The sequence below is a fragment of the Ovis canadensis genome, chromosome 5 (assembly GCF_042477335.2).
Source record: "Ovis canadensis isolate MfBH-ARS-UI-01 breed Bighorn chromosome 5, ARS-UI_OviCan_v2, whole genome shotgun sequence".
Classification (NCBI taxonomy): Eukaryota; Metazoa; Chordata; class Mammalia; order Artiodactyla; family Bovidae; genus Ovis; species Ovis canadensis.
Window position 1 is genome coordinate 15,455,265 of NC_091249.1, and position 24,308 is coordinate 15,479,572.

At 47.0% G+C, this 24,308-nt stretch overlaps 2 protein-coding genes and 1 long non-coding RNA gene across 15 annotated transcripts in view; 2 read left to right on the forward strand and 1 right to left on the reverse strand.

Moving 5' to 3' along the window:
• GFPT2 (glutamine-fructose-6-phosphate transaminase 2) overlaps positions 1 to 10,211 on the forward strand; it is a 44,539-nt gene extending 34,328 nt beyond the window's left edge. Inside the window, exons 14-19 of the mRNA XM_069588951.1 lie at positions 1,263 to 1,420; positions 1,567 to 1,681; positions 4,771 to 4,898; positions 6,766 to 6,933; positions 7,980 to 8,141; positions 9,355 to 10,211. Of these exons, the coding sequence (XP_069445052.1) occupies positions 1,263 to 1,420; positions 1,567 to 1,681; positions 4,771 to 4,898; positions 6,766 to 6,933; positions 7,980 to 8,141; positions 9,355 to 9,399 (776 nt within the window). The 3' untranslated portion in view covers positions 9,400 to 10,211. The remainder of the gene's footprint in view (positions 1 to 1,262; positions 1,421 to 1,566; positions 1,682 to 4,770; positions 4,899 to 6,765; positions 6,934 to 7,979; positions 8,142 to 9,354) is intronic.
• Positions 582 to 19,275, reverse strand: LOC138440073 (uncharacterized). Its single transcript, XR_011256909.1, has 3 exons — positions 18,520 to 19,275; positions 2,421 to 2,617; positions 582 to 1,632 (listed from the first exon to the last, which is right to left on the reverse strand). It is a non-coding gene; the product is annotated as an uncharacterized lncRNA (long non-coding RNA).
• MAPK9 (mitogen-activated protein kinase 9) overlaps positions 19,004 to 24,308 on the forward strand; it is a 70,498-nt gene continuing 65,193 nt past the window's right edge. For 4 of the 13 annotated variants that reach the window (XM_069588956.1, XM_069588962.1, XM_069588959.1 and 1 more), the window contains exon 1: positions 19,273 to 19,611. The gene's annotated coding sequence lies outside the window, so the exon portion shown is untranslated. Of the gene's footprint in view, positions 19,612 to 24,308 lie in introns of all 13 variants that reach the window. The other 9 variants (XM_069588957.1, XM_069588965.1, XM_069588958.1 and 6 more) reach the window with 7 other exon arrangements.

Consider the following 24,308-nt stretch of genomic DNA (forward strand, 5'->3'; position numbering starts at 1 on the left):
CATGTCTGATTTCACTTGAGTTCTTTAGGACTTACCAACAGGGACTTCTTGCTGGTTTATTCATGAACCTATTTAAATTTGTTTTTTCCATAAAAATAATTGGAGTCCACACTTGAAGGCTACAAGAAATGTTTTCCTTTAAAACAAGATCTGTTTGAGAAGCACCATTTAGGAGCATTCTTGCTTTTTAAATATTAAATTTCAGCCCACTCTGAATGAGGTCGTTTAGAGTCCAAAAAAGAATACTGGGAGCCAGACCCGAGCCAGGCCTACTCCATCACCCACAGCTAATTGGCCTTGAGCAAGTCAGGCATTGATTTCCTCCGTCTCTGAACACCTCATCCTAAAGGGGAATGGAGGTGATGCCTCCCCACTGGGGAGGAGTTGTCATGAGAATTCAGTGAGACAGTGGATGAGAAACTACTTGTCACATAAATAGTAGCGAAATCTTGAATCTGAGAATCCACCAGGGCACAAGGCCAGACAGAGTGGGTTAAATAGGAAATGGGAAGTGAGATAAACCACTCTGTCTTACGATTCAAGAAAAATTAGAGAAGACCAGGGACGAGAGAGTCTTAAGCCATTTTTAGAAAAACTTGTTTCACATATTTTCATGAAAACCTCAATTATGGAATTTAAATGTTCTGTTTAACATTGAATCACACACAAACTTTTAATAAATTCCTTCCAAATTAGTTCCACTTACGAATCAGCTTTCGTCTTCAATTACAGCAATGATCACAGTGAAGCACATTAACTGCATTACTAAACACCCAGGTGTTCAAGTTTTTCCTATATGCCTCTGCGGTTGCGGTCCCCATATGAAGGCCCCAGCCAGTTGAATAATTTACCTATTTTCATGAGAAAGGTTTTAACATTCCTAGAACATGCACTTCACACGAAACAGTAAAAGGAGAAGTGATAAATTCATTTCAAACTTTGAATCCGAATCCCCATGAATGTTTTATTTTCCTATTTACTTTTAAGACTAAAGAATTCTCCTTTTTTCGAGATCTAAGTGCTAACTGTGTCTCTGGCATTAGCAAACCTTAAATAAAGAACATCTTACATAAAAAAAAAGAGAGAGAGAGAGAATCAACTCGAAAAAAATTGTTGAGCACACATTTTCCTTTCTAAGCACACACAAACTGTGTCTGGGCACCAGTTTCTGCCTAAGAGCCAGAAGTAAACGAGTCAGGGGTGGAGGTTAAGGCTGGCAGGGCCGCACAGCTATGAACTGAAAAGAAGGACCTGTGTGGCAGGGGAGACTGCAGACACCCTCCTGGCACTGCGCTACTGCAAGGATCGCCGAGCTCTGACCGTGGGCGTCACCAACACCGTGGGCAGCTCCATCTCCCGCGAGACGGACTGCGGTGTCCACATCAACGCAGGGCCGGAGATCGGTGTGGCCAGCACCAAGGTAGGAGCCACGTGGGCACCCGCAGGAGGGCCTCCGCTGGGTGGGTGGTCCCCTCCCTGGAGGGGAGCCCCGGGCTCTGTCTCGTCTTGAGTGGTCACCACATGCGTATGGCCCCAGTTCCTCTAGCACCACTGTTCTGTCCTCAGGCTTACACCAGTCAGTTCATCTCCTTGGTGATGTTTGGTTTGATGATGTCTGAAGACCGCATTTCACTGCAAAACAGAAGGCGAGAGATCATCCATGGCCTGAAATCTCTACCCGGTATGTTCCAGAGCTCACCTGCTCATTGTCAAATCCTGTAGACTGTTCCTGGCTGCTCCTTTGCCTGACTCTCTCGATAAATGATACTGTTAATCATCCCCTTCTCCTCAAAACTTCTCCTTACTGCTAAACTCCTGTAGCAGCCCCCCACTGGGCCAAGATTCCAGTCCACACTTGTCCTCAGGCCGTGGAGCCCTGCACGCTGGGCCCCTGTGCCTCTGACCCTTCCCAGCTCCCTTCCCCTCCCGGGCCTCCCTCACCGACTTTCTGACCTTCAGCAATGCCGAGCGCTTTTCACCGGAAGACATTTGTCCTGGCTCTTTCTTCTACCAAAACCCTCTTCCTCCAGCTCTTCATATGACAAACAGCTCCCATCACCCAAGTCTTAGTTCAGAAATCACCTCCTGAGACCCTCCTTGGCAACCCTAACAGGGGCCTTAATCCTTGCTTGCTGCTGCTGCTGCTTTGTCAGTCAGTCGTGTAAAACTCTGTGCAACCCCGTGGACTGTATCTTATCAGGCTCCTCGGTGCATGGACTTCTTCAGGCAAGAGTACTGGAGTGGGTTGCCATGCCCTTCTCCAGGGGATTTTCTGAACCCAGCGATCGAACCAGGTCTCCTGCATTGCAGGCAGATTCTTTACCACTGAGCCACCAGGGAAGCCCAGTCCCCTGCTTAGCTCTCTGTAATACAGGAGCCCATTTCTTTTCTTTATATCACATGCCATGATTTGAAATTACCTGTTCTCCTGTGTATTGACCTGTCTTCCCCAGCCACGTCAACTTAGCAAGCACCAACCCTGTCTGTCAGAGTCACTGCTGGTTTCCAGGTGTCCAGCCAGGGCAGACAATCAGTAGTTGCTCAGGAAACACACAAGGAGTGAATGGCCCCAAGGTTCTTCTGGGTGGAGCCATTCCCAGTCTTACCAGACTTTCTTCTGGAACAAAGGGCAAAGAGAAGGCAGTGAGGGAAAACCACTGTGTAACCATGCTAGGTCTCAGGGTCTGAATCGGACCAAGACAGCATGCTAAAAATTTTCTTTTATTAACAAGAAATAAAAAATTTTCTTTTATTAAATTTTTATTAAAATTTTCTTTTATTAACAAGAAAAGCATTTTAACTTTAAGCCAGGTAACAATCCTGCAAGAACAGGACTCTCTCTGGTAAGTGGGTATTTATCAAGATGTGACCCAAAGATCTTGGGGGGCATAGAAGACCCTGTCAGTGAAAACTATTTTTGTAGTAATGCGGTTTTTATGACAAAGAGGATGCTTTGCCTTCCTCACTGTGTGGACATCTGCAGGGGCACTGGTGGCTGCCACTGGCACTCAGCAGTCTTCAGGGCCGAGGCAGCACAATGTTCTCATGACCAAAATGCAACAACTCCACTTAGGGGTGTCTTTGATTATGTGGCAAAATGCATTAATCTTACTAAATTGTAACACTTTTTAACAGTCTGTGTGACAAGTGGGAGGTATGCAGCAAGTGCGTCTGCTGCGCCCTGAAGTCTGATGGTTGTTCCAGAGAAAAGCACCCTGTGGTTGATTGAGTAGCAAGCTAACTTGGTACTTGGCAGACATTTTCTCAAAAGTGAACCGAGTTAGCCCCAAACTTCGAGAAAAGCTGATGATAGTATCCATTGCCAATGATAACCTTTGAGCTTTCAACCAAAACAGGATCTGGAAAACTTGTAGCTGTCAGCTCTAGTGTGATGACCTCCCAATACTCAAAAACATCTCTGATAAGCTCACAGTGATTTTAACAAGTCTAATTTTTTTAAAAAAATATTTTATAATGAATGTGTCCATTTTTGGAAGATTTTAATAACCCAATGAACCACTATTTTGCAAATGGCCAATGCAGTGTTACAAAATTATGCACATGTAAAAAAATCCATTTACGTAAGTACGCAACAGACTAATACATTTTAAGTTGACAAAGTAGGAAATTTTGATTGATATGATCTCCCTTTTAAGAAATTGTCACTTCTTAAGTTTGGTGTAATATCAAAGACATTCACAATTATTTGAAAAAGTTATTTAAATACTCTTTTTTTCTCCAGCTACAAATCTGTGAGGCCAGATTTTCTTCAACCAAAAAACATATTGCAATGGATTGAATGAGGAAACAGATAAGAGAATCTGTCTTCTATGAAAAAGTCAGGCATTAAGGATTTGCAGAAATGTGAAGCAGCGCCACTCCTCACTGTTTTTTTTTTTTAAAATTTCATGCTTAAATCGTTATTTTAAATGAGTGAATAACTAATTTCCTCAGTTTCTAATCTGGTAAATATTGATAGATAAAACCCACAAAAATAAAGGCTCTTAGAAATTCCCAATAAATTTTAAGATTATAAAGGAATCCTGAGACCAAAGAGTTTGAGAAGTGCTGGTCCATCTCACACAGGCTTTTTTTTCCAGACATAGCACACGACCAGATGAGGGGTATTAATCTGGAGTGTCAGGTCTGGCTGGCCAGCTGGAGGTTTAGCCTCACTGATCCTCTGCTGCCTTGCCTGTAAAATGGAGCTAGAAATAACACTTCCTGATTACCTCCTGTTGGAGAAGGCAATGGCACCCCACTCCAGTACTCTTGCCTGGAAAATCCCATGGACGGAGGAGCCTGGTAGGCTGCAGTCCATGGGGTCGCTAAGAGTCAGACACGACTGAGCGACTTCACTTTCACTTTTCACTTTCATGTATTGGAGAAGGAAATGGCAACCCGCTCCAGTGTTCTTGCCTGGAGAATCCCAGGGACGGGAGAGCCCGGTGGGCTGCCGTCTATGGGGTCACACAGAGTCAGACACGACTGAAGCGACTTAGCAGCAGCAGCAGCAGCAGCAGCTTACCTCCTGTGTTCAGGAAAATAGGAGCACGAATACAAACCACCGTCTCAATAAAATCCTAGCCGATTACACAAGCTGTTTCCCATGATCTGCATTTAAAATTCTTTTAAACTAATGGAAGGGAGAGAAGTGTGTAAACGATGTGAGTTCGGAAGGCTTGTCTCATACACCGTGACTTTTCTTTGTGAATCTTGCTTTATACTTGGTGTGACTGGCTCTCCCCCTCTGCTGTGTGCCTGACTTAGAGCTGATCAAGGAGGTGCTGTCCCTGGATGAGAAGATCCATGACCTGGCCCTGGAGCTCTACACACAGAGGTCGCTTCTGGTCATGGGGCGAGGCTACAACTATGCCACTTGCCTGGAAGGAGCCCTGGTGAGCACCCTCTGCCCAACCCCCTCCTCCACCGGCCCCTGAGTGAGGGGGAGACACCCCAGGAAACCCACAGGAAGGAGGGCAGGGCATTGGGCTGGGGAGGGGAGGGCGTCGCTCTCTGACCCAGTGTTCTAGCCCTGCTGACGTGGAGATGCAGGCGCCCAGTCTCCTGCAGAGAGAGCCCTGGGGTGTTCGCCTGCACCAGGCGCTATCTGGGATAGCCCATTCAGGAGCATCTTCTGAGGGGCTGGCAGTCATTGTTCACGTTTGACCCAGGAGGAAATTGAGCCTCCAAAACATTCACCTTGCTCAAGATTACATAGTAGAAGTGATCAACCTAAAATTCAAACTCAGTTAAAAAAATGTTTTTTTGCTTTTTTCTATTACCACAAGAAGTCTGTGTGGGAGGATTTGGGCACACCAGAACTTCAGGGTAAAGTCTCTACACATTTCCCCTGTTACTCCTCAGTCTTCTGAGGTGAGGTGAGATCCTGCAGAAGATAAGCATAGAAAGCCCTGCGTTTTTTATATCAATGTCTAGCTCTTTTACCCACTGCAGCAATAAAGATGTGGCTTGAGAGAAAGCTGATGGAGTAGGGACAAGATACCAGGACCACAGGGCTACTAAGAGGGCAGAAAGAGATGTACAGAGACCCGAGCCTAGAGCTTGCCTTACTCACTATCCACTTGCTGTTTACGGATCAGATGGTCAAGCAAGGTAAATGGGAGACAGTGTCAGCAGTGCGGCAGCATCTATAACTCAGCTAGACTCCCCTCCTCTGCCTGTGCGAGCAACTGCCTACACCCCCCACCACCCCCATTTGGAAGAATGATGCCACCAGTGGGAAACAGAGTATTACAGGAGGCAGGGCATTGGGGTGAGGTGCAAGCCATGAGTTGCCAGACTGCAGGAAGCTTCAGCTCCCACACCCTTCCAGTGCAGACTCTGGCCCCCTTGAGGGTCCACACACACAGCTTCTCTGGAGCAGTAGGCTCAATGCTCGGGCGGGGCACCCATTTGGTACCCCACAGCCATGCCTCTGCTGTCTAGTGTGGGGTGCTCAGCTGCAGCTCCTGAGTGTGCTGGTGAAAGATGCATATTCAACTATGCCTCCAAGTTAGTTCTGGAGGAAAGAGAGAAGCTTTTATACTGCTGCTGGCACAAGCCGTGGCCCCTCTGTGGTCGCTTGGGTATAGTACTTCCGCCATCTACAGCATCCAGAGTGGAGCCGCGCTTCTGACAATGTTTCCCTGACCCAAGCAGTTCTAGGGGAGTTTAGAAATATTTTCTTCAAAGCTCTCACTAGTTTAATGACATGGGTTTAATGGTGACTGGAAAAAAAAAATGGATCTCTCTAAACATAGGGGGAAAACTCCATTAACACCCCAGTGTGTGTCATTTTGCTTGATAGTTAAGTTGGGGCAACACTTAGAAGTTATTAATCATCCAGAATTGAGGGATCAGTTAATCAGATAATGAAATGAAGGTGTAGAATACAATGCCATCATTACAAACTATGACTGTTAGGGAAACCATGAGGCTGGCTCAGAAGGGATGGGGACAAGCTAGATTGATACTGACTTGCCCATCACAGTGGGGGCAGGGTGGCTGTGCCCCAGAGCTCGGCTGAGGACACAAGCTGTGTGCTGGGCTTTGTGCGTGCGCTAGACAGCAGGTAACCCTCTTCGCTGGGCTTGGCCTCCCTGGCTACCCTAAGTGCCACTGGCCACTCCAGTGTGTCCATCTGCCTTGCGGGCCTCAGCTCCCTGCTCCCTGGATCACCCTTTCCCTGGCTTCCCTCTCTCCCCACTGGATGATCTGCTCCCATTAGCAGCATGGCACTGATTCCACCTCACGTTTCCCCAGAAAATTAAAGAGATAACCTACATGCACTCGGAAGGCATCCTGGCTGGAGAGTTGAAGCACGGCCCCCTGGCGCTGATTGACAAGCAGATGCCCGTCATCATGGTCATCATGAAGGACCCTTGCTTCGCCAAATGCCAGAACGCCCTGCAGCAGGTCACAGCCCGCCAGGTGAGGGCCCTCCGGCCGGCGGGCCGCTTCTCTCCTGTTCTCTTCCGCTCATGCCCACCTCACCCACTGTTGGCCAGCACCAGCAATGCGTGTTCGTTCCTGCTGGTGAGCGGGTGTGAGCATATACTTCTGGGGTCCCTCGTGCGTGGTGCACATTCAGAAAGGGACTGGCCAGCCTACAGCCATGCCCACAGAAGCTCCTAGGTGAGGCCCAGTGATCCAGGTGACCCGGAGGGGTCCTGGCCCTGAGACATGAGATCAAAGGAGGTCTGTTGGAGATCCCCGGGGGAAGTTCTGGTATTGGCCACCCAGAGTTAGATTTCACAGGTGAAGTGCTGTGTCCTCCACAAGACCACCCTCACGTCAGCCACCAACTGCAGTCTTTCGGCTTCCCAGCCCACCCGCATTTCTGACCAACTGGATCCAAATTCAGGAGTTTCCATTACTGAAACCGCCCCCCACCCCCAGTTTCAGTAATCCGCTAGAACTTGGAAAACGCAGGCTGCTTCCTCTGCCCTGAACAGTCTTCCCACCTTTCTTCAAGCAGTTGGCCTCTCATCATTCAGGTCTCAATACAAACGCCTCCTTTTCAGAGAACTTCTCGAAACTTCCCACTGTCTCCCGATCATGTAACGGGGTTTTACTGCCTTGGTGACATTTATCTGAAATTCACTGCTAATTATTGGTTTGCTCATTGACATTTTTGTTTTCCTACCACTTGACTATGAGCCCCTAGAGTAAGGGGTAAGAACTCCTGCTCTTTGCAAGGCACACTGAAGCCACTCAATAAACGGGTGCTGAATTAATGCAGCAGGAGGGTGCCCCACCACCGCAACGACAGAAGCATAGGAACCTTTTTAACAAAAGCCTCCAAACTCTTTGACCTATACACAAATCAGATACATCACCTGACCTATAACTGCAGCAAATACAAAAGATCACAATATTATTATTGCAATATGTTGCTCTTAGAAACTCTGCTGTGTGTGACGGATTGCTCCTTTCAGAGATGACCGGCATCTTGTGATCACATTTCTCTGTCTTAGGGTCGCCCGATTATACTGTGCTCCAAGGACGACACTGAAAGCTCCAAGTTTGCATATAAGACGATCGAGCTGCCCCACACCGTAGACTGCCTGCAGGGCATCCTGAGTGTGATTCCGCTGCAGCTCCTCTCCTTCCACCTGGCTGTACTCCGAGGATATGATGTAGGTCTAAAAATTGCACCTCAGCCAGCAAAGGGGAGAGACATAATCCCAGAGTTCCATTTGGTTCTTAAATACTTATTGGGTATAAATAATCATAAGGGAAATATTTTCATTTAAAATAATTTTTTAAAGTAACTTATACCCCCTGAAAACGACAGGAACTGCAAGATGTGTAAAGACCATATTAAACCATAAGAGGCAATTTGATGAGCAAATTTAATATTTTAGTTTGGTCTTTTCCTTGTGCCTGTAAATTTTTTAAGATTTTTTGAGATAATATCAAGGATGAAATTTCACAACTTTCTGTTTAATACGTTACAAGTGTATACAATACATTACAAGTTCTCAGATCTTGAACTTGTAAGCAGCATTTGATCGTTGCACAATATTCTACCACAGTCTTACAGATTTTAACAATGACTTAACCAGTCTTCTGTTGTTTAAACGGTTTCTAATCTCTTGGAATATCTGCATAAATAACAATTGCAGTGAACTATCTTTGTGCATCTATATATCTTCCTCCCATATTAGAAGGTTTATCCTCAGTCTAGCAAATCATTCAACATTTTGGGATTCCTATTTCAATTTCTGTTCCAGAAAAGAACAAATTTATGATCTCACCAGAAAGTGTGTGTGCAGATAGAAGTTTTATTGTAATTTTATTTTGAGGAGCTTTAAAAAATACATATCAACACCAAAAACAATATAACAAACATCTGATGGTACATCCATCATCCATCATTGACAATCCCTAACATTTTGTTATATTTGTTTCTTCTCTTCTTTAATGTTATTGTAAACAAAATAAGACCCTGTAGGTAAAGTTGAAGCCCACTTTATCAACCATCCTCAGTCACATTTCCTTCCCAAGCCCCACCTTTAACCAATATTTTAGTGTGTCTACTTCCAAGAAAAGTGAATTTTTAACAGTACAAGTTGAGCTAGCTGTTTTTAATAGCATGAATCATATCCTTTTAATAGTGTTAACACTGCATGACACATATCAGGTGCACCATTAACATTTACTGAATAAACATAATTGTTTCTAGAATAAGAAATCCCTTCCAAGATGCAGGTCTCAAGGAGCTAGCTCATGGTTGGAGATGCCCAGGAATATTCATCTTCCTATTGTAAAGAAGTCTGAGAGCTGGCTTTACAGCACAGTGTGTGGCTGAGACCCGTGGGTCTGAGCAGCTACCTTCTGTCGTTTTAGGTTGACTTCCCCAGAAATCTGGCCAAGTCTGTAACTGTGGAATGAGAACCAAGAGGAGACCACTACCACCTTCAAGACCTGTCCCAGTGAAACCAAGTGGGAAGAAAAGCTGGCGTTCGGCGTGTTCTCAGTAGATCCCGATAGAGCTTGACAGCTTTGATGTGCCTTGTACCCAAGTGCTTTGCTTACAGCAGGTAGTGTTTTCTCTGTGTCCTGAAGCCGCCAGAGGAGAAGGGAACCATTGTTTACACATGGGGATCTGAGCAGACTCTTCCAATACCGTGCAATAGAAATACAGCTCTCTTCAGAGTAACTGTGAACCTTTTTTAACCAACACTAGTTAAAGACAAAGTATTTATAATGACAGTTGTATAGCTTTTAAGTTATTTTTCTAGTATGTGGCTTTCTGTAGCCAACGGTGCCCTCAGGCTACCCAGTGCGCCCAGTCCCCTGGCAGGGAATGTACATCTCAGATTTGAGTGCCAGGCATTGCCCCTCTGGACTCCTTTCTCCTTTCCCATCCTGTCTTGACTGCTACTGAGTCCTGTCCTCTGACCTCGGGGAAGCCCCCTCCCACCATCTTCCTAGGCCTCCGTAGGTTCTATCAGATCTCAGTTCCTTTCAACAGTGTCTTCTCATCTTAATCTCTCCAACTCTCCAACTTCTCTTTCATCTCATCATGGTTCTTTTTAAGCCCAGGCAGCATTTTGGTCCCTGCTCCTGCCCATAGTGAAAACAGCCTGAAAAATACCATGCAACAGAATAGTTTCAAGTGGGCTACCTTGCCTTCTATTTAAAAGCATGCACAATCAAAGTACTATGCAATTTTTAAGACAATAAATAACAGTAAAATTGTGTGTGTGTGTGTTTGTGTGATTTTTGTTAATCTTGTTCTTTTTGTGTACATATTTTTTGAGGGCTCCTCGAAACAAACTGAGCAGTAGCTCATGGGGGCAGCCCTGTTTCTTGGTAGCCACTGGCATTGTCCCCATACCCATGATCTGTGTTCTTCTAGAAGGAAAATGAGGACTGTGTTAAGAGTGGAACAAAATGCAGGAGGTTTGGAACTCTGGAATGAGAAGCCACTCAACAGATGTTGGAGGAGGTTGGGCCATGAGATGCTGCTTGAGATGGCTGCCCAGAGCCTACACACAGCACACAGAGGTGAAACTCAGATTTGTACTTTTTTCCCCAATGATCCTATAAAGTCACCAATTTTATTAATAGAATCAGGCAGGAAGATAGAAAGCCAGAGGGCCAGTTCTGGAGTTGGAATTTGGCTTCCTATGAAAGCGCTATCCCAGACAGTGCGAATGGTGTCTTCACGGCAACTGACTGACATGTGGGGCTCTAGAGTACCAGCAGACCTTAGTTCTGGATTACCTGTGGGCTATCCAGTGACTTCTCCTTCCCCTTCTAGGCTCTCCCCTGAATAACGGGGGTTGGAAACCTGGGAACTACATTTCAAGCTGAATTCTACCAATGAGAAGCACTCCTGGGAGATTTGAAAGTTTAGAAATTGTATTATTCATTGAGAAATTCGTATCACTTATTTCTGCTCTGACAGAAGTAGATGGGGGGTCCTGTTGTGACCCTTAGCACCAATACACCCACTGTGGCGGTGCTCCCTAAAGCTCACCCATCACGCAGTGCTCCATGCTGTGCTGGCCACCAACAGAGGCTCCTGGGGCTCCTCCAGGATCCCACTTCTGAGAGCTGGCAGGAACCCAGGGGCCCTGATGGCATTCTCAGGCCTTCCGTCTGCCCTTCTTACAAATAAATAAGGGTGTAAGTTCTGCTGGAAATGCCTGCTCTGGTTTCTGTCCTGACCAAACAATGACCAGTACAACTTTTGAGGTTAGGAGACTACAAACTAGCCAGAACATCTTTATCTGAACAACAACCAGAAAAATGTATTTCATCCTTCACTCCTGAGGTGATGACCACCCTCACTTCCATACTAATTGATCCCTTGCTTTTCTTTATAGTACTGTTTATCATATTCACACAATAATGCTCAAACAAAACTACCACCTAGTCTTGAAATCACAGGACAAGCACACAGCAGCCATGCAGGGAGAGAGCAGCAGTGCCCACACTGGGCAGAGGCTCCCAGAGGAGGTGAGCAGAGCAGGCTTGGGTCGTGGTCTGACTTCCGCTTCTCCGGGAGGTGACAAGGCCCTTTCTGGGGGAACTTGCAAGCAAAACCATGAGTGAGTTTGGTGTCAGCCAGGTGCTGGACATGCCGCAGAAGCCTGGTCAGTGAGAGTGGGCTGCTCTGTCTCTTCGATTTCTGAGCCCACCGTGGTCTACTTCCTGCTCTTGGGGGAAAGCAGAAAACCTCTGTGAGTGATATGTGTGTCCTCAGCAGAGCCTAAGAGGAGAGACCCTCATTACACATGGTCAAGACAAGTACTGATGAGAATCTGGGCCAGTTCTCCTGAGCATTCTGTCCTCAAGTAAAGAAAGTGACCTGATGGAAATGGGGGTCTTGCTGATGACAGTTCATGTAGTTCAGCTGCCCTCCCCATCAGCGGCAGAGCTGTCACTCTGGGGTCACCTTTCACCCTCTTCCAGGAAGTCCCGCCTCATCACTCATCCCTCTTGCTTCCTGTCTCTTATAGTCTTCTTTTGAATTTCCTTTTTTGTTCTGGTGGAACACATCCTTCTTGAGTAAAAATGCTGGGAGGTAAATGTTTTGAGGCCTAGCATGTCTAGAAATGACTTTATTACTCATACTTGATTGAAGGTTTAGCTAATTATAGAATTCTACGTCAGATAAAAATGTTTCTTTCAGAATCATAAAGGCAGTGATCCGTTATCTTGTTCTCAGTATTGTAGCTTAGGAGTCCAAGTCACTCTGGTATGCCTTTGTCAGTGACCTCCTTATTTCCTTCTTTTTGTTCCCTGTGGTCTCAAATATCACAAGGTGCCTTGGATCTCTTTTCATTTAGTGTTTTCATTCTGGTTACTCATAACTGTCAGGTCTGGATGTTTTCTTGAGTTACTTTTTTGTAGACTTCATTTTGCTTCTCTAGCCTTTCTGTTATTCAGAGGTGAAGCTGCTGGAGCATATATCTCAGGGGTGGAGCCTTTGACTACAGAGGTCAAGCTACTAGAATGACCTGTAATTTCTTATCCTTTCTATTATTCATCTTCTCTTTTTGTGCTGCTAATTGGGAGGTTTCTTCAGCTTTCTCTCCCAACCTATTACCAAGGTTTTTCATTTCTTCCAAATAACTTAATTTCCAAGAGCTTTTTTTTTTTTTAGCTCTGATATGTTTAACTAAAGCCCATAATTCATTCATATGTCCATAATTTGTCTCTAATTCCCTTTTCCTATTCAGGGACATCACATGTCTCCTTTTGGCTGTGAGTTTCTCAGACTTCCCTTGTTTGCGATTACTTTGACAGTTTTGAGGACTATTGGTGGGTATTTTGTAGAATGTCTTACACTTGGATTTGTCTGATGCTATCCTCATGGTTAGACTGGTGCTCTGCGTTTTGGAGAGGAAGACCCTGGAAGTAAAATGCCATTCTCATCATTTCATATCAAGGGTACATACTATCAACACATCTTATCACTGTTATGTTAAACATGGTCACCTGACTGAGGTTTTACTTGTCAGATTCTCTATTCCCCAGGGCTTTCTGGGGAATCCACTTTCCATACTGAACTCTTTAGGAGGAAGCCACAATGCCTACCCCACACTTAAAGAGTAAGTGAGTTATGCTTCACCTCCATAGGAGGGATGTATCTATATAAATTATTTGGAATTCAGTACAGATTTGTCTGTTCTTCCCTACTTTTTTGTTGCTAAATCATCTATTTCTATTACTATGAAACTCATGGATATTTACTTTTATACTTTGAGTTACAACCTAGAACTAGGTTACTTTTATTTGGTTGTTCAAATTTTCCAGCGATGGCTACTGGGAGCTCCTTCAGTTGGCTCCCGTGACACGCCCCCTTGTTTGTGGATGTGCTTCGGAAGCACTTCCTTTCTTGCCTACAGCCTGCTCTAGGCTCATCTTGGATACTCCCAGCCCCTGCCCTAGAATCAGCCGTTGCTCTAAGGACCCCTGGTTTCCTTTATTTGAGAATGGCATTAGAAACAAGACCTAGGCTCTGGGTGTGCTCCTCCTAGGATGCCATCACTTCTAGGCCAGCTCAGCTGAGGGCACAGACGTAGTTTGCGTGCTGAATTGTTTTTAATGGTGGTTCTTGTTTCAAGGCACAGAGAAGGCGATGGCACCCCACTCCAGTACTCTTGCCTGGAAAATCCTATGGACGGAGGAGCCTGGAAGGCTGCAGTCCGTGGGGTCACTAACAGTCAGACACGACTGAGCGACTTCACTTTCACTTTTCACTTTTATGCATTGGAGAAGGAAATGGCAACCCATTCCAGTGTTCTTGCCTGGAGAATCCCAGGGATGGGAGAGCCTGGTGGGCTGCTGTCTATGGGGTCGCACAGAGTCAGACACGACTGAAGCGACTTAGCAGCTTGTTTAAAGGATGCAATATTTTTTCATATCCTCTGAAGCCTGCAAAGATTTATTTATTTTTCTGTTGGAATTTCCTTCTCTATGTAGCCTGTTTTTCTGTTTGATCTAAGTTTTCTTTGCCATGTGACCTTGGATTATTCGGTCAGATTCAAGGTAGGCTGAACAGTCCTGGGCACACAGTGGCACTTATTTTGATGCCGAGATTCACCGCTGGTCAATGTAGTAGGGGACTTGTGGGCAGATGGAGGGTCAGGCCTTTCCTTTAGGCTTCAGGGTTGGTCAGACTTGCAGAAAAGTTTTCTAGTCCTTTGCCTTTGAGCAAGGGTCCAGCAACTGGTACTCTGGGAAACACCTGAAGAGGAGGGCTGAGGATCACTGCATTCAGTCATGGGGCCATGGGTTCCCCATTCTCATGCAGCTCCCATACTTTCAGCTATGCCCCCAGCGCAGACACCTGTTTCTTATCACTGGAGAGTAAAATCCAGACTTCTGCCTTTCCCAACTGTTTTCTACCCTTTCTCTTTCCAAGTCCTCATATGAGACTGGCTGACCAGCACAGGGGTGGGAGCCCTGAAGGGCAAGCTATCACAGTCCTCCTACGGGGGCTTTCAAACTTGATTTGAGACAGAGGGCCATCCCCCTTGGGTGGTGGGAGAGCAGAAGGTGACATGGGAAGAAGGAAGCAGACACAGAGGAATGGGATGGGACAGAAAGCCTTCCTCTAGCTGCCAAGGCCTCACCCTGGCTCTCAAGCCTGCAGTACTGAGACCAGCTTTACCCCTGCAATCCCTCAGGTGCTATAGTGCAGGAAACTCCCCGCATTGTTCCCACTGGTTTAAATGCAGTGTGGCTTTCTATAACACAACTGAGACAGTACTGACTTGAACCCTCTGGCACATCTCTGGTCCTGGTAAGGGCTGGGGAGAAGACAGAGGAGGGCTGAGGGGAGGGGAGGGAGAGCAGGCCATGTGGGGAGAGGCTGAAAGCCCACTCCACATGGAACCGAGGCTCAGATAAGCTAATCCCTTGCCCAAAGGACCATAACTGAAGTGGAGAGCCTGACCGGAACCCAGGCGAAGAGGCCCACGTGGGACGGGGAAGTGGGCAGTGTCTGCAGCATCCAGGGCAGGGAAGGGCAGCCAGAAACAGATTCTGAAGGGCCTCTTCATGAGCAGGCCAAGGGCAGGAGTCCCCAGTCAAAAACCAAGCCAGGTTTCCTCTCTGACTACTCCTCTCTCACCCCTGCAGCCTATCTCCAAGACCCAACAGTTCCACCTCTTAAAGTTTTTTTTTTCCTTTACATTAAGTTTGCTTTGTATAATTTACACACATTAAGTCATCTTTTCTGAGGTGTACAGTTCTGAGTTTTGATACATATACAGTCATACGCCTGTGTGCTACGTCGCTTCAGTCGTGTCCGACTCTGTGCAACCCCATGGACTGTAGCCCATGAGGCTCCTCTGTCCGTGGGATTCTCCAGGCAAGACTACTGAGTGGGTTGCCATTCCCTTCTCCAGGGGATCTTCTTGATCAGGGATTGAACCCATGTCATAGTCATGAGGGCCACCATAATTAAGGTACAAATAGAGTACACCCAACAGAAATACCCCAAAAGAAAGCTGACTGTGGGAGAATTGATGCTTTTGAACTTGGTGTTGAAGAAGACTCTTGAGAGTCCCGTGGATTGCAAGATCAAACCAGTCCATCCTAAAGGAAATCAGTCCTGAATATTCATTGGAAGGACTGATGCTGAGGCTGAAACTCCAATACTTTGGCCACCTGATGCAAAGAACTGACTCACTGGAAAAGACCCTGATGCTGGGAAAGACTGAGGGCAGGAGGAGAAGGAGATGACAGGATGAGATGGTTGGATGGCATCACTGACTCGATGGACATGAGTTTTAGCAGGCTCTGGGAGTTGGTGATGGACAGCACCTGGCATGCTGCAGTCCATGGGGTCGCAAAGAGTTAGACATGACTGAGTGACTGAACTGAGGTGAACTGATCATCCCAAAAAATTCACTTGCGGCTCCTGGTGATTATCTCCCCCCACCCTCTATCTTGACCTCTGGCAACCACTAATATGACTTTGCTTTTCCCAGGTCGTCATATATATGGAATCATATGTGGTCTTATGTTTGGTTTCTTTCACTTACTGTTTTTAGTACTTTATCTTGTTGTGCACTTGCCATCAGGCCAGCTGTCAGGCAATATCCTACTGCACGGATATTCCACAGTCCCTTTCCATTCACTGAATTATGGACACATGGGTTGTTCCTAGTTTTTGACTGTTTTGAATAAAGCTGCTATGAACATTTTTTATGTGAACATGCTTTTATTTCTCTTGGGTATATATCCAGTGATGGGATTGCTGGGCGATATGACAGGTATATGTTTAATGTTATCAGAAACTATCAAATTGTTTTCCAAAGTGGATAAACCAGTTTGCTTTTCCACCAGCAATGTATGAGAGTTCCATATCATTGCCAACACTCGCTATTGTCTTTTCTAATACAGCCATCCTATTGGGGTGTGTAGCGGGGTGTGTACTGATAGTGGGTTGTAAATTAATTTGCATTTTCTTAAAGTTTTGAAACAGTTTTAAAATCAGTTCCTTCCTCTTGACACCTGCTGCCTCAGCCCCAGGCCAGCTGTCATCTTCTCTTACAAGGGCTGTAGCAATAGCTCTTTAATTGGTCTCGTGATCTTAAGTCCCTCATCCCTGAAACTTCATGTGCCTTAATGATCTTTCAAAACAAACATCCCATCACATTGCTCACTTCCTTTAATACTCCACAACAGCTGCCCATTACCTCCATAGCCAGGTCTCCACCCTGTGATGCCCCAAGGCCCAGTAGGTAAGGGGTGAGTGAGGTTGCAGGCAGGTGTGGGTAATAGGGAGTTAAGACTGTGGTGAACTAGGGGGTCTCACCTAATGGGGCAGCTGCCACTCAGTCCCAGCTGAAACTATGGGAATATGAGCCTCATGTTGCCAGAGCTTTGACTCTGGCAGACAGTGAAACCAACAATTCGAGAGTTTTCAAGGTGAAAGCTCCCAATTTTTAAATGTTGGTAACTAAAAAACATAGAAACATAGGAAAACTCTCAGGGTTAAACAAGGCATTCTGTGAGCTGAAGCCAGCCTATGGGCCTCCAGTCACCTGTGCCAGTCCACCCACCTAAAAGTCCTCAAAACTTTCCAGTATCCCTTCTCCATCTCCAACATGAATAGGTGATGTGTGGTTCCCTGAACACAGCGTGCAGGTCTTCACTTCAGAACCACTGGGTCTGAATGCTCTGTATGCCTAAAGCACTGGCCCAGCACATTCCTGCTGACTTTCCATCCTCAGCTGGGGCTTCCTCTGGTCCAGGAGGCCTTCCTCAACTGCTTTTCCCCACCTGGCAGGCTAGATCAGCTGTCAGTCATGCCCATATGTTCCCCTCTCCCCCATCCCTACAGTTCTCAACACACTTGTGGCAGGATCTTCTCACTTGTTAGCCTCCACTGGAATTCTGTACACTCTTCCAAGCATAGACCAGCTCCCTGATCCTTATCCTGTCACTTCAGCGGTGTCCATAAATGTTCACTGTACGTCATAAGCCAGAAAACAGAATCCTTTCAGAAAACTCTACATGACATTCTCTCCTCTGATGGGGTGAATATGTGTACAATGATTTTTGGAACTCACTTTGCATGGGGTGATTGCTGCAAAGTCAGGACTGCAGTGTATCTGAGAATGGGTGCTCCTTCCTAATCTGAGAGGCACCTAGGAATGCTTCTTTGTAAACCGCCAGACCTCATTAGCTTCCCATAATCCTTGATGGTGGCAATTTTTGCTCCCTATTTTCTGTTGTGCATCCGGAGCAGGTAGCAGTATGGTTGGGTGTGGGCAGAGGCTATCAGGTGGGCCCTTATCAGTGCAGGCAACACTCAGCAACTACAATTTCAAACAAGGATGGGCCATACTTAGTTTTAGAAAACTCACTCTAGTAGCCAAGATCAGGGTGGCCTAAGGGGAACCATGTACCTGGTTCCCTTCCTCTACACTACCCCTCTTCTGAGGTCCTGGTACTCCCAGCCTGGCCCTGGGTCACAGGCTTGCCAGCCTCCGTGCCACCTGCTCTGTGCCCCTTAGCTTCCCCATTTGCAGAGTCCTGCTCCTTCCCTCCAGTTTGGCCCTTACCCTGGCCACCCTATGAGGACTGTTCCTCCTTTACAGTTCACAAGTTTCCCAGTCCCCAAAGTCCCCTCACCCCATCCACTGACCTCTGAGATTTTCCCCAATGGGTCCAGCCTTCATGCCTCACTTCTAGCTTTGCTAATAGAAACACTGGTCTGACAACTCTCCCATCATTTCACACCTTCAGACCTGCTGGAACCAGATCCAGAGGCTAGCTGGGGGAGACACCTCTGAAGAAGGTCACTGCCAACAAATCACAGGTCCTAGGGGCCCTCAGCATTGCACTCCCTTCCCTCCATGTATGACTCTGCCATTCTCTTCTGAGAAGACCCAGGAATGAATGCTCCTTTGTAAAACCACAGCTCTGACAGCCAGACCTCCTGCGTTTCCCATAATCCTTGCTGGTGGCAATTTTTGTTCCAGTGGCTTGAACTCTGCTCCAGGCTCACCGGCCAGTCTTCTCCCCTCTGTCACTGACCTGCCGGGGCCAGGGGCCTACACATGGCCATCTCCTCCCATGTCCCTCCTCGGCTTCCGGCTGCTGCTGCTGCTGCTGCTGCTGCTGCTGCTGCTAAGTCGCTTCAGTCGTGTCCGACTCTGTGCGACCCCACAGACGGCAGCCCACCAGGCTCCCCCGTCCCTGGGATTCTCCAGACAAGAACACTGGAGTGGGTTGCCATTTCCTTCTCCAATGCATGAAAGTGAAAGTGAAGTCGCTCAGTCGAGTCCGACTCTTAGCGACCCCATGGACTGCAGCTTTCCAGGCTCCTCCGTCCATGGGATTTTCCAGGCAAGAGTGATGGAGTGGGTTGCCATTGCTTCTGGCAGCAACCCTCAAACTGCTTCACAGTGAGCAAAGGAATCCAAGGTCCATTCCCCTCGTCTCCACGTCCTCGCCGCCTCCGCCTCCCAGTCCTGGACGCCAAGGCCGCGGCTTCCCCTCGCCCTGGCCCTCCCCTCATGGACCTTCTCCGCCTTCCTCCAGGCCGACTCGCCGCTGTCAGTCTGCACCTGCAAGCCCAGAGGCCCGGCTTTCGGTCCCGTCAGTACCCCTTTCCATCGCCTCCCAGCGCGGTGCTCGGCTGCCGCACCGCGGGCACCGGTAAAGCGCAGTCGGCGCGCCGAGCCCGGCCTGCGTCATAAGGAAGCGGAGCGATCAGCTGCGCGGCCGCCAAGCGCCGCTCCCCGAAGACCTGGTCAACCAGCGCCGGGCTCGGCCCGCCTCCCCTCCGGAGCCGCCCGGCAGTAGCCCCAGCCCCGCGCGCGCGCGATTGGCGGCGCCCGCCCAGCTCTCCGCGCGCTGATTGGCCGGCGCGCGGGTCGGTCAGACCGGGCGCCGCGGCGGCGGCTGCAGCGGAGGAGAAGCAATCCAGACCGGAAGGGTCCTAGGCGCCCCGGCGCCCCTCACAGCCTTTGCGGCGGCGGCGACGGCAGCGGCGGGGCGGAGCGGAGCAGAGCGGGGCGGGGCGGCCAGGCGAGCCCGGGGCAGCGGAGCCGCGAGCAGCTAGCGCGCTGCGCCGCCAGTCCGCCCGCCTGCCCTCTCCCTCTGGCGCGGCGGCGGGGAGGCGAGGTGAGCCCGGCCGGCGGGTTAGGCCCAGCGGGGACTCTGGGACCGAGCCTCGCCGGGGAGGGGCGGCGGGAAGGCCGCGAGGCCAGGCTCCGCGGGGACAGGGGGGTGCGGAGCGGGAGGACCGGGTTCTGTGGGGTCTGCGGGGTGCTGGCGACCCCGGCCGCAGCCCCTCTTCCTCCAGGCTGCCGCAGTCACCCCCTTACGCCCGGCTGTCCGCGCCCCAGAGCTGCGGGCTCGCTCCCTGCTCTGGCCCCGGCAGACCTGCTGTAGGGTCTGTGGGCGCCCCCTCCCCCGCCCCGATTGTTTGGCACCCAGCTGCATACCTCCTCCCGGATGCTCAGAGCCTGGGATCTGATTCCTGCGACCTTGGCGAAGGCACTGATCCTTGCTGTTCCTCTGTTTTCCCCTCGGCAAAGTGGGGGAAATGTCTACCCTTTTGGACAGGATTGTTGTCAAGCTCTATGAATGTGTGTGAAAGCCCCTGGGCGGGAGCCCGCCCGGTGCACACTTGTGGAAAATGAGCGGGATACTGCTCCTTGCTGGCTTGAGTGTAGCAGAGTCCGCCCAGAGTCCCCCATCCTCGTGCTCCCCAAGTGCCTTGTCATTGCATACTCAGTGCCCAGCAGTGCCTGAGCGGGCCCTGACCAGCTCACCCCCAACAAGTCCCCCAACCCGGAGCAGTGGTCTCCTAACCTACCCATCTTACTGGCCTTGAACATTCAGCCCTGTTTACCTCAGGACCTTTGCACTTGTATCCAGTGATTGGAGTTGCCTCCCGGATCTTTGCACAGCTGACTCCTTCTGGTCCTTCTCACATGTTTCAATTTACAGAATCCTTTCCTTGACCACTCTTTCTCCTCCTTTAGTCTTTCTGTCTCATTACATTAATTTTCTTCCCAGTATCTGGTTTGAAACTATTCTGTTGATTTGCCTGTTTATTTTCTGTCTCTCCCATTAGGATTATAGCTTTCTGAAAACAGGTAGTTGTCTGATTTGTCCACTGCTTTATCCCCAGTGCTTAGAAAGCACACAGTAAGTATTCAGTAATATCAGTTAAGTGAGTAAGTGAGTGAATGAATGACCCTGCCAGCCTGTTGCCTCTGCTTTCTCTGTTTAGTGACTTCTGACTAACTTGTGAAACTTACATGCAGATGATAGGTTGCTTTAGTTTTGTGGAACATTTTAATGTCCTTGACCCTTTTATTTGGTAACTATCAGAACAAGCTGTAATATAAAATCTGACATTTTTATAATGTTTTCGCTCTAACTTCCTTCCTCGCATTCAGGACACATTGACTGAATTCTGCATTATCCAGGTCAGCTTTCTGCTCGGCCCTGGGGACACAAAGGCAGTAGCAACAGGGTCCCTTCCTCCAGAGAGCCCAAGAGCCCAATAGAGAAAGGAGACATGCAGACAGTGCTCGGACAGCTTGCTGTAGAGCAGGGCTGTGCTGTGGAAACTTGGAGGAGGCGGTGGTGCTTGGCTGGTGCTGGAGTTGGCTTGAATGGTGATGAGAAACTTGTCAGGTCTAGGGGAAGACAAGACGTGGGGAAGGGCAGGGTGAAGGAGGAACTTCAGCCCAATCAGTTGAGTTCACTCGCTCAGTCATGTCGCTGTTTGGGACCCCATGGACTGCAGCACACCAGGCTTCCTTGTCCATCACCAACTCCCAGGGCTTGCTTGAACTCATGTTCATCAAGTCGGTGATGCCATCCAACCATCTCGTCCTCTGTCATCCCCTTCTCCAATATTCAGCCCAATGTTGGGGTCAAAAACCAGCCTGTGGGGCCAGGTGTGAGAGATTAGAGTAGTGGAGACCCTGGAGAACCAGACACCACTTACCCAGCAATTTTTAGAAAGAAGCCAGAACTTGAGATTTGTATCTGCACTCTCTTCATGTTCAATTGTTGGCAGTAGCTTATTTTAAAATGTTTTCAGTGCTGTGAGCCAAGCAAAATGCAGACCTCATTCAGTTTTATTTCAGGATTGTCGGACTCCGGACTTCAAGGCAGGTTGTTTAGGAGGGAAGAGTTGCAGTGAGCTAGAAGGGTAGCCCACAACTAGGGCAGCTAGGCCCTGTTTGTCCAGGAACTCTCTTTTGGCACTGGAGCCCTGCGATAGCAGCTAGGAAGCCTGCTAGCCTCCACTTTCTACACAGGAGGAAGCAGAGGCTCCCAGAGTTTCGGCAGTCTGTTTTGTAGCAAGCAGCTGGAAAGTGAAATTTGAACCCAGGTCTCCCGCAGATCAGCATTCTTTCCTGAGTCCCTTAGCTCTGAGTATTCACTTTGGCTCTTAGTTTGTTCTGGAAGAATAAAATCCAATCTAGATATCGTTTCCCTTCATTTATCCCTTTTTTTCCCCTTCAAGAGGATCCTACAGGGTTAAAAACAATCCTATTTTGGCATAGTCTGTCGCTGAAGAGCGTTCTTTTCCTGAGTTTCTTGAGGAGAATCCACTCCTGAGAACTTAACTTTTCAGGATGCCACTTTAAATAATTTGTTGACAGATTAAAATGTGTTTATTTGGCCTTCCTAAATAAATGTTAGAAGGTACACCTCAATTTGTCTATTTAAAATAAAATGTCTTAATTTTCTGGATAGAGAAAAGTGCCATATGAAGCAATTAATAGTGAGCAAACCAATTTATTTCATGATATATGAGGTAAAACAAAACCACATTTTTTCCTTAACATTGTTGATTTGGCAGTAGGAGGGCATGGCAGCTCACTCCAGTATTCTTGCCTGAAGAATCTCACGGGCAGAGGAGCCTGGCAGGCTTCAGTCCATAGGATCGCAAAGAGTCAGACACGACTGAAGTGACTAACACACGTGCCTGCACAGCTGTCTCTGATCTAGTTATACTTGGTTAAGAAGGTGACATTTTTACATGATTTTCCTTAAGAATTACTAAATTTGTATTTGCCCCTTTGTGATTGTATGAACTGGTTTCAACAACAGTCTTCGTTGTAACTGTTTATTACGAGATTTCAAACATGTAGGAAAGTAAACAGTGGTATCTAGCTTCAACTATCACTAACCGCTGGCCAACCTGGTTCACCCCTGCCCTCGTGCCTACAGCTCTCACACACCCTCCGGCACACACTGTGCTATTGTTTTCAAGCAAATCCTACTATCATGTCATTTCACCCATAACTTTTTCAGTTTACGTCTGAAAATTTTTAAAAATTAAGAATTCTTTCAAACTTGGAAAAGCAGTAATTAGTCATTCTGTGATATCAAATAGCCAGCCAGCACTCAGATTTCCAGGTGTCTCATAAATTTTATAGTTCCTTTAATAGTTTCTTCCTTGGAATACAGATCTAGATAAGGACCATATATTGTGATTGGTTGATAATGTCTTTTAAAAGTCTTTTGATCTGTAGATCCCTCTTTATTTCTGTTTTTCTTTTCCTTGTAGTTTATTTGTTGAAGCGATAATATTTCTGTTATTGGGATCTTACTGATTGTACCTCTGCAGTGTAGTTTCTTGTGTTTCTCTGTATTTCTTGAAAGTTCTTAGTTGGATTTAGACAAGGTTTGGTTGGATCCATGGAGCCTTCTTAGGTGGGATGTGCGCTTCCTCTAGAGGCAAGTAGTTTTGATTGGCTCACACTATGATGTTAGCTACTGTTGATGCTCAGTACCTGGACCGTTTGATTCATTAAAAGGCCATATTATTTGGGGGGACAAGTTTGTGTATCTTTTGCACAGCAAGAATTCATTTTTTATAAAGTACTGTGGGTCTTTCAGGTTTTATATTGACCTTTGGATTGCCAGTTAAATATTTTTAACTGGTGCCTCAAATCCTCTTTGGAAAATGTTGGGGTGTAAATTAATAGATATAAAAATAATCAGCAATAGTAGTCTCAATTTTAGCATAGGAATTCTTAGAGCTAAGGAAATTTACTAGACACTTGAAAGTGGAATTCAGCAAATTTGATTTTCTTTAAAGAAAACTAATTTCTTTAAAGAAAATTAATTTCATTCGGTTTTTGGGTTCATTTTTTTGTTTTTGGATTTTATAAAATATTCTACTCCCTCTTTCTCCTAGCTAATTTTACCTAAGAACCTTTCTTAAGCAAAGACTACATACTCTAAAACATTTCAGGAGTAATAAAAATAGATTCTAAGGATGTATGAATTACAAATGAGGTGGGTTTTTTCCCCTCCCTTGTGGCTCAGACTGTAAAGAATCTGCCTACAGTGCAGGAGATCCCGGTTCAGTCCCTGGGTCAAGAAGAACCCCTGGAGAAGGGAATGGCAACCCACTCCAGTATTCCTGCCCGGAAAATCCCAAGGACACAGGAACCTGGAAACAACTGAGCAACTAACACTTTCACTTTTTCAAAAGCGAGCTGTTAATGTTAACTATCTTTATGTTAAATAGATTCTGGCCTGTTTTAAGGTTGTTATTTAAAGTATTTCCATACCTAAATTATTTGGCATTAGGAGAATGAACAGTGTGAAAACCACCTGTTAGTCTGTCTTTCCATAGGCCAGCATACGAAAAACCTGGGGATTTGGTTTAAAAACATAATTTTATTTAGAACAATTTGTTTAAAAAGCATAGCTCCACTCCCTACAATGATTCTGAGAGAATAATAATGATCGCCTTTAAAACAACTCCTTTTCCTTAAAATATATATGCTTATACATACACATATATTTCTACAGAATTGTAAATAATTTAATTTGTT